This window comes from Takifugu flavidus, unplaced genomic scaffold (genome assembly GCF_003711565.1).
Source record: "Takifugu flavidus isolate HTHZ2018 unplaced genomic scaffold, ASM371156v2 ctg224, whole genome shotgun sequence".
Classification (NCBI taxonomy): Eukaryota; Metazoa; Chordata; class Actinopteri; order Tetraodontiformes; family Tetraodontidae; genus Takifugu; species Takifugu flavidus.
In genome coordinates, this window is record NW_026621892.1 from 73,507 (window position 1) to 83,505 (window position 9,999).

Consider the following 9,999-nt stretch of genomic DNA (forward strand, 5'->3'; position numbering starts at 1 on the left):
TTTCCATGAAGAATTCCTCTCCAAATCTGAAACTTATCTTATTATTTTTGTGTTCTTGATGTTCTGGCCGAGTTCCTTTAATATTACTCTTCATATGTTGGTGTGATAATAACCGTCGTGAGGACTATGAATTGATCCGTGCAATGATGAACTGATATTGACTATGAGGAGGAGGGTAAGTGTTTGTTTTTGTTCTCTTTGCTGCTTCGTTGAAAAACAGTTTCGATGCACGGGTACGAACACGCGAATGCATGTTTGTTGACCGAGTCACAATGCTCCTCCTGCTCGGCCTCAAGAGCGCTGATTAACATTGTCATTTCAATTGGTGTGAATGAGACGATTATATTGTTTTCATTTTAATGATGTAAAATTCTAAAAAGCAGGAGGAGTAACGATAAGGCTGCTTGAATTTCTACTAATAACGGCGTCTTCACAACTCATTGAATCTGAACTGACTAAACTAATGTTGTCTTTTTAGTTCCATCTGCCACACGCTCCAAAGCCCCACCTGGAGATACCGCTGAGCTACAGGCATCACTAGTTGATGGTAAAAACATTGTAATTCTGTTCATCCAATCAAGTGTTCTGCTAACTGCAGCTGCCTTAAATAAAGTCATTTCATTTTTGAAAATGACCGTACCTGCAGCTGTTCCAGCTTCACCAGGTGTGAAGAGGAAGAGACCTGTGCCCCTCCCCCCACAGCTGGCCTTCCTGGTGACAGAGACAGAGGGTCTCACAAAGGTAGAGGAGCCCCACTCAACTTCAGGTATGTTTCCTTTTTTTTTATTTAGGGCTGATGAACAACCTGATGTCTCTGTAATGTCCAGCTGACTGTTCTTTCCATGTTGTCATCAGGTGAAGTGACTGTAATTTCTTAATAGCAAGTCTGCACTTGTTTTCAGGACCTGACTCTTGCACGGCACAGACCTCTGACGGCAGAGTGCCTCCTTTGACGGACTCTACCCAAGACCAAAAGAGTGGGATGTTAAACCATGGAATTTCCCCCATTCCGTGGGGTGTTGAACAATAATAAAGTGTCCCGGGGTAATTCAAATTGACACGATTCTTTGTCACTGACATGGAAAAAATCTGACGTGTGAGCTCTGGAATGAAACCAAGTGTCCGAGGCGCGTGTTTGTTTCCTTGTATCGTGTGTTTATATCATGTGAGGGCGGGGGCACTGAAATTGTCTATTCAGTAATGAGAACTTTATGTTGTTCAACTGTCTTCTTTACTTTATCCTAGTTCCCATAGCTCCTGTTCCCATGCCTGTCCCTGACCACGACATGAGCAAGTGGATCTGCTCACAACATCAAAAGCTGTGGATGAGGACGGAGCTTCAACAACTTGGGTTGTGGCCTGGGTCCCGACCAGTGCATAACCCTGGGAACGCAATTTCTCTTTGGCGTCTTCCTCCTCAGCCGGAGCTACTGGACATGGTGGCTGAGCTCCCGTCCCCCAACGTTTTTCAGCTCCATCCATTTTTCATTTGGAAGCCAGAGAGCCACATCATGGTCAGGTTGAAGAACAATGACATCCTGCCGTGCCTCCATAGCTGTCCTCGTCCTCAGGTGGTCTCTGCAGGCGTGGGCAGACCTCCAGTGATCGTCAGCGTCCGTGGCCAGTATTTGATCTTTTCCTCGCGACTCTGCTGCAAGGCCTGTCGCAGGAACTGGTCCGCTGACCACCCTCCATGGGTGGAGAAGCTGCCCGTGCGCTTTACTAACCTTTTGCCTGCATTCCTGACTCACAAGAAGGCTGTGTGGAGTCGGTAATGGATGAACTGCGGCGTTCTGGCAAGTCACCGACCAATATGGCGAACCAGGTGAATGAGCTCATGCACCTCAAGTATGAACGAGCTCACCTGGCATATCTGCACGCCGTACAGAACGTCAGGGAGGCCGAGGCTGGGGCGTACGGACAGAGAACCATCGGCCAGTACGTGAGGATGGAAGATCGGCCACGTGCTTTCGGGTCATACGAGGACCAAGAAGGTTGGGGTGGGGTGTCTGTGTCCGGATTCTACCTGACTGACTGCCTGCTGGATGAGTTCAAGCGTCAACAGCCGTCTCTGACCAAGCTCCTCCAGGGCACGTTGGGGCAGGTTTTCAGGTCGGACCACACGAGGAAGATGGCGAGGAAGGTGACACTGGCATCTGGAGCCATGTCCAGTTTCGCAGTGATGAATGAGAACTGGCTCATTGTGTCCTGGGGTGATGGTTCAGGCTGAGACAGAAAGGTCCCTGCATCCGATGTAGCAAGGAATGGCCCAGAGGTACAGCCACGCTGGGGTGGAAAAGGCCGGCTACCACTGGATGGACAGGTGAGATCAGCCATCTTCTTTGTTTGCCGACATTCAAACTGAAAAATGCTCCATGCTAACCCTAACCCTATCCATGCTGAAGACGTGGCGCGTTCAGAGGGTTCACATCCTCCGTGGTTGCCTCAGTGACCCAGAACTGTCTGAGGGGATAATGTACAGGGACGGAGGGACCCTTCAGCTAAACCACGTAGCGGGCGAAGGTGCCAAAGTCCCCGTCTGGATCCCTGTCCGTGGTACATCTCAGCAGGAGGGCTACCATTTCCAGCAGGCCCAGTGGGTCACGGGTACGCAGGTCTCCCCTGAACTGTTCCGGGCCCAGGCCATGACCGGCGTTGTGCGGTGGAACTTTCAGCGACCGGTAGACATGAAGAAGCCCGGCGCCGTCCTCCCTGCTGTCTTTGACCCTGCCTCAATGTGGGAGTTGAACTCTGCTTCCATGGCAGTGACGGGACAAGACAAGTGCCCTGCGTTCCGCCTCTCTGACAGAGACACTGGAGAAAGGTTTGGGCTGGAGTCCAGAGAACCGGGCTGCCGTCCGCTCCCTCTGGACTGGGACAAACACAAAATGCAGAAGAGGGATCCGCCTTCGGCTCTTGTGCCCCCTCCGCTCCAGACGATGCTCCTGGGGCAACACCTTCCTCCAGCGGGGCAACAGCGACTGCTGTGCCGTCGCTTCCCCCTGCGCCACCTGTCAGCTTCCATCTCTCTGCTGCTGGACGTGTAAAGGAGATTCCAGCAGAGGATGACCAGGATCCTGAAAGATCAGTGGGCGGGTCAACCATAATCGGGTTTTTCAGAGCGGCATGTTGGAATTAAGGCCTTCGAATGATTGAAAATAAATAGATTTAGTTAGGTTGTGGTCAGTGTATCTCAATCTTTTGATGTGTTAAATATACACTTTCTGTTATTAAGGGATGGATATTAATGTGTTTTCTCAATAGCCCATATCGCGATAATATGAGTTACTAAGGATGCATTATTGCTTTGTTTGTGTTCCAGACGTCTCTGGAGCTTTGCCCCTGCCGCTGAAGTCCTCGCCGAGGAGCGCCCGCACTGGACCCATGAAGACTGGTGGTGGAGTGTTTGTCTTGGACCACACACGCTGGACTCTTCCCATGAAAGACGCTATTGATAGTTTGCTGCAGTATCATCATGGGGACAAGGACATCCTGAGGCTTGTGGATCGAGACTACGCAGACACGGTCCATCGGTCTGCGGCCGATCCGAACAGCTTGCTCCGCCCCACAACCAGGTTTCACATATCCCGCTATGTGAAGCATCTGGCAAAGCTGTTGAACACCAGTTCTTCTCTGAACACCAGCCCAGAGAAGCTCCTGGAGACTCAACAGCTGTGGTACTCCTTGACAGAGGGGAGCAAAACAACCAGCGTTCCTGTAGTCACCATGGAGACGGCTGTTGTCACTCCTCCCACAGCCGCCCTGCCCACGCCTCTGACGCAGGATTCCATTGAAAAAATTGTGCAGGGCATTCTAGAGATGGAGCAGCAGCAGCAGCGACCAGAGCAGAAGATGAGACAGACGAAACCCTGTCTGGCCTGTGGACAGCCCAAGTCTCCGTATGGGACGGGTGGATCTTCCATCCACTTTTTCTATCAGCAGGGTCCTGTTCGCTACTTCTACTGCTCAAGGAAGGTGCATCAGACTTATGCTGCTGAGGGACTCTCTGACCCCAGAATGCCCTTTGAACAATTTGCCGCGTCAGAGTTTTTCCAGAGGGAGCTGGAGGCCACCAAAAAGCGTGTTTAGTTTCATGATGGCGTCTCAGATGATATTCTTTCATTACCGCCACCCTTTCTCCACTCAGAAGACACCCAGGTTTCCCAGCTGCCTCCGTGAACATGTGCTCCCACTCCCACCTTGTTTGAACCCCCGGTTCTCAGTGTCCACCTTCCCTTTTGCCATTTTATGGGGATCTGAACGTTAACTTTTGCTGTTATGCTAATGACTACTGATAAATAATGAAATGAAGCCACCTCCCGCTCAGACTGTCACCGTTGCATTGTGGGAAATGTAGTATTGGCCTGTGTAAAACATCTGCGGCCTGCGGGCCGGTTCTAATAATAAATCAATATCATCCCGGGGGCCATAGAAAACCCTCGACCTTGACTCTGACATATGAGCTTTAAATGATTTCTTTTGACTCCCATTTATTTGGCTGTTTGGATATCATCTTTGCTAGTGTGTGTGTGTGTGTGCGCACGCTCTATGGAACTGGCATAAAGGATGTTAAAATTAGTCTAAATTAAATAAAAATTCATCCATTCATCATTCCCAACAGGCGGTGTTTGATTAGAAACTCTTTCTGAACTCTGGTGCTCTGAAACATCTCCGCTTCCATTTTCAGCTGTTTTTATTCTCAATAACATCAAATCATCCATCCATCCAAATCGTGGTCTTGTTGGACCACCAAAGGACAAACACTTTCCATTTAGCACGGACAAAAAAACCCAAATCCTGTTTAGCAATGAAGCTGTGGGGAGAGTTTGAGGAGCGTTTCTGAGGAACACGCTGCCATATTGGGTCCAAGCTGCTGGGGTTTTTGTTGTTTCCAGGTGAATCGGTGGGCAGCGGCGTTACCGCCTGTCTCTGCCCCCCCCCTCTCTCCCCGTGGTCGTGGTCACGCCGGGCATCTTTACTGGTCCCGTTTTAAACAGGTTCTGTTGGGAACAGGTGTTCTCCAGAACTGTATTCCAGGCTGCTGTGCTGAAGGGCTGTTTTCAGTAGCAATAGAGCCAGAGTGTGCCTGCTCCATATGAACCCCCCCAGGCCGTGCTTTCCTCCTGGCTGAGCCATAATCAGCTCTGGATGGACTGGTTCACGCTTGGACTGAGTCAAGATTTGATAGCTTGACTGATTCTTACAGTTTTGATCAAACCCCCATCTGCTGATTCCAGGAGATCTTTAAAGGATCTCAGAGCTTCAGATTTATGAAGCCTGCTCAGCCCCCGGCAGCGCTGATGAAACCATTTCATTCCTTCAAAAAAGCAGAACATGAAGCTCCAGAAAAGGTTTTTGGATCAAGTTTCCAACAGAACGAGGACAAGTGGGTAAAAGCGCCACTTTAAAGCCTCCAGGCCTCAGAAAACATCCACCTTTAGGATGCCTGACTTTAGAGCAGGGGTGGGGAACCCCTGCTCTAAAGACAAAAAACAGTCTATAACCACTGTGTTACTAAGTCTCATGATCGCTGCATTTGAGTTTGAATTATTTATTTAGCACACATGCATATAAAATCACCAAAACAATAGAATAAAATGACAAACAAGTAAAATATGTTTTCATGATCATACAAAACAATAAAAAAAAGAGGTGCAGAGTTGAGGCAAGAGACCCGTAAGGGCCTGTTCGAGGCCTCTACTCACAAAAACTGCAATACAACAAGATAATCAAGAAAATAAATGAAGAAAGATAGACAATAATAATAACAACAACAACTAGAAAGCACTCGGAGAGCGCAGACCTCCGCCAAGCGCAACAATTCCTGGCATATTGTGATTTCCACCATAAATATTAGTCCCACATATACTTTGACTACATATTTAGATTCCTTGACCATAAAAACATACCGTTAGCCACTGGAATCATAACAATATATGTCTTAGTTCAGTAGTTATTCACGAAAACAAATTCACGCTTTGAAACAATTTTACTTTGTCCGGCGCGAGCGCCTCAGCGGCGGCTACGAGGCGCGTTCACGAACTCTCCTTCGGCGTGAGGTTTCAGCTTCGTGGCTATTAATTCACTCACCACAAAACTTGCACGCGTAATATTCGGTACATGGTCGTGTGAAAGCTGCTTGTTGAGCCTCCAAACTCCGGCGAAGAGCGTTAATTTTATCCAAACTCATCTGTCCTTTCAACTCATAGAGTTTAGCGTGTTTCGCTAGGCATTATTCGTCCGTGTCAATCAGTCCAGCCCACTACGTACATCACATGCTGTGTTCACTGACCCTGACCTTGACTCGGACATAACATAACCGTCTGTTTTTTATCTCAGAAAACGGGAAAATATTTCATCTTGTTACGAAAGAAATTTCACGATACGAAAGGCAAAAATACGCTACCGCTGCTACTCGCAGCTCGCGGAGTTTAGCGAACGGTCCCACTGTATAAGTGCACATATAAAATCTAAAAATCTTATTGCGTTGCGGGCCGGTAGAAATGGTCTCGTAGGCCGTATACGGCCCGGAGGCCGCCCCACCCCTGTCGTAGAGAATCCACACTATGGGCTGGAGACATTGAGACAGTTGGTTGAAGCCAGTCAACTCCCGCTCATCTGCTGCATCACTCACTGACCACTGGTGAAGAGCATCTGTGGAAACATCTGCCGTCTACTCCCTCCATAGATGAAAAATTCAGTTTTTAAAAAGCGCTGGTGGACTTTCAGGAGATCAGTCGATGGTCGACAAAGCAGAAGCAGCTTCCCCTTGAAGTTAAATTAGTTCCTGGTATCACACAATGCATCTTTATAAAGTTCTAAATGGCTCCTCGGCCACTCTTAGAAGCATTAAAACATTCTCTTAATTGTCTCTTCAATTAGTCAGTCTGTTCAATGTTATAGGATTTATTGCAATCTAATAAAAACAATAATAAATGTGGGAAATAGGAAATAAAAAGAAGCAAAATGACCAAATAAAACTCCCATGAATACAGTAAATTTTAAGATGAGAACCTGCTGCACTGTGCCGTGCCCCTTCTCTATTGAGAAAAGCCCAAGTGTGTCCTTCAGTCACCTCAGACATTCAGCCAGCTTTTAATACCTTTGTTCAAGCCCAGAACGCCCTGGATTATTCCCACTGAAGATGGAAAAGCAGGTGGAAAACATGAGTTATTGTTAACTGTACTGGTGTGACTAGAGCGCATTACTGGACCACTATAAACTTGTTGTTTGTGGTTTTTCTTTCTTTGTGGAGATTAACACGTTAAAAATAAATTGCACTGGTTCAGCAGTTGATCTTGTTTTCTTATTTGACCTATACGACACAATTTCACAAAGCTAAATATACATTTTTACAGAATAGTTTTATCCTTCCGATTACCAGCACCAGCTATTCAGAATATATAATGTAGTGGGTTTTAAAATGAACTGAATGATGTCTGCCTTGTCTCTCCTCTACCTGTCCTCCCCCTTCTCCTCCTCTCTCCCTACCCCCCCCCATCAGCACCCCCCCCCCCCCCCCATATGAGCCTGGTCCTGCTCAAGGTTTCTTCCTGTTAAAGGGGAGAGTTTCCTGTTGATTGTTAGGGATCAGGCCCTGGGATTCTGCATAGCACCAAGTTTGACTACAACAGACATTACAAATAAAGATGATTTGATTTGATTTGAAAATAAAAGAACTGCGCCTGAAAATGAAGCAGAAGCAATAAAAACCCAACACCAGCGAAGCTTTCGAAGAATCTCAGATATTGATGAAAAATTCTGGAAATCATGATGGAGAGATATTTTTCTCATGGCTCAAATTCCACAGCTATTAAATGAATAAATGGATTTAATGGTGATATTCTGGAGTCCACAATTTCAGGTGAAGTTACACTGGGGAACAATTTGAAAATATCCTGTTGAAATTATTCTAAATTATTCTGATTAAAAATAAGATTGGCACGCTGATTCCAAAATTACAGTCCTTTCCCCCCAGCCCGTCAAGTTTTGAAAGCTTCTCCTCCAGATCAGCAAATTTCCCCTAATGAGCTGGAGTCAGACTGGCCAGCTGATGACAACTGGATCAGCTCCGTTGGTGCCGTCACCATTAAGAGGTGTGTGCAGCCCCCAAAAGGTCAGAACTGTCAATATCCTATAGGGACACTTTGAACCAGAGGGGATCCTATAGATCAAAAAGTTGACCCAGTTTGATTCCGCACCAAAAAACGAACATCTGTCAGACGAACTCCAGTTGTTTCCCAGTATTTCAGTTAAAACGTGGACCAAATTGTTCTGAAGAGAGGCGCTTGTGCTGGACATGACGCGATCCAACCACGAACACGGGACGTGTAGAGGAAGAAGAAGCGAAAGTGAAAGTTCTCAACTTCGGGCTCCATCTGGACTGACCGAGCCCTGATGGAAAACCTCTAATATTCAGGTAGCATTTGGTTCTTTCACTGCTGTCGTCTCGAATCAATGTTCCGCTGCGAGATGCGGCTTAATAAGCTGCGTGTGCGCAATGAGCGTGCGCGTGTTTCGGACGCACATTGCGGCTGGTCGACGGGAATGTTGTGACGGATGATCAAACTTTGTACCGTGTTTCCTCTAACTGCGTTTTCCGCTAACCCTGAGCCAACATTTTAGAGGTTGAGGAAGCACATTTTAATACTCACAATAAGTCGACAATATTATTTGCAGTTAGTGGAAAAATCCACGGAAAGAGGGACACAAACGCGATTTTAGCCTCCTCTCTTTGTCCCTCCACCAGGGGGACAATCAATCCTTTATTTAAAAAAGGAGAGTATGGAAAGAGGGAGAGATCAAGGCATTCCATTTGATTGTTTTAACAACTGGGTCTTTGTGGAATATGAATTTGTTGGTGTTTTGATATTTTTGGTCCTGTACATGTGGTCAGATCAGATTAGTCTGAGCAGAATTGGGTGGTTTTTGCCCTTTGCTGTGTGTCATCTATTCTATTCAGCATGTTGGGTTGCTTGACTTCTGTTGGGTCGTGGCAACTTGATCATCACTTCTGAGATATTGACACACCTTTTTCCTGAGGCTGGCTCCAATGCTGCCAACACACCTGGCCATGGATATGGTGGGACTTCTGTGATGAGTGGGGTCAGAGGTGGTGGACAAGCTCTGCTCCAAAACAAGCTTGCTAGATATGTTTGGGATCTCCTCCGCCACAACCACCAGCTGCAACTAGTAGCTGTGCACGCCATGCAGAGTTTTGACCTCTAGGTCAGGCTACAAATGTTTTTTCCAGCACCATCATGTGTTGGTGAGAAACATGATGCGCCTGATCAAAAAACTGCTTGTAATCTGACAGACGAGCCATGATGAGATGTCAAGGTGCGTTGTTGAAAATGAAGATCCTCTTCTTGGAATCCTGTCTGAGATGACAGAAGATGATGCTGCATTTGACCCACTTTGATGATGTGATGACGTATTTCTGTTTAGTTTTGAATGCATTCTCATCTTATTTGTTGAATTTAATGTTGAGAACTGACGTCTTGAAAGAATTTAGGTTTTCTTGTAAACCATAACCAGATAAAAAATGATTTCATTTGTATTTGTGTGCGTCCGTCTAATGCCACCGCACCTTTTGAAACACCCAGGAGAAACATTTTTTCCACAACTATTTTATATTTAACATGGTGTAAACTTTTAAGATGTCCCAAAACTTTTTCCAATATATATGTGGCCTGTATGATGTACAGGGTGACATCATATAATAGATTTTGATGTGAATGAGCCGACAATACGTCATTGGACAGACCTCTGCTTGTCTTCATGCTGAGAATCATGTTCTTTAATCTTCTTTTCTGTGTCAGCAGACTGTTCCTGCTTAACCGTTTAGACTCACATTTAAAAATGAGCGAATGTGTGATGGAAGAGGAAGAGAGAGCAGAGTCCACAGTGTCCAGCTGTGTGTCCATGAAGAGCGACAGGTCCAAAGAGGAACCTTTATACTTCAGTATTGGACCTCAAGGCTCACCTTTAAAGTAAGGT

General features: G+C 46.5%; 1 protein-coding gene and 2 long non-coding RNA genes across 3 annotated transcripts; 2 read left to right on the plus strand and 1 right to left on the minus strand.

The window, feature by feature from the left end:
* The first annotated feature begins 524 nt into the window (after window positions 1-524).
* LOC130519839 (uncharacterized) lies at window positions 525-4,449 on the plus strand. Its single transcript, XM_057023426.1, has 3 exons — window positions 525-547; window positions 647-766; window positions 3,323-4,449. The coding sequence occupies exon 3, from the start codon at window positions 3,385-3,387 to the stop codon at window positions 4,087-4,089; it is 705 nt and encodes a 234-aa protein (XP_056879406.1). The 5' UTR covers window positions 525-547; window positions 647-766; window positions 3,323-3,384; the 3' UTR covers window positions 4,090-4,449.
* Window positions 4,450-5,535: 1,086 nt separating this feature from the next.
* Window positions 5,536-6,531, minus strand: LOC130519837 (uncharacterized). The gene is made up of 2 exons (XR_008948485.1): window positions 6,321-6,531; window positions 5,536-6,085 (listed from the first exon to the last, which is right to left on the minus strand). It is a non-coding gene; the product is annotated as an uncharacterized LOC130519837 (long non-coding RNA).
* A 1,446-nt stretch (window positions 6,532-7,977) lies between these two features.
* LOC130519838 (uncharacterized) lies at window positions 7,978-9,945 on the plus strand. Its single transcript, XR_008948486.1, has 2 exons — window positions 7,978-8,419; window positions 9,825-9,945. It is a non-coding gene; the product is annotated as an uncharacterized LOC130519838 (long non-coding RNA).
* The last annotated feature ends 54 nt before the right edge of the window (window positions 9,946-9,999 follow it).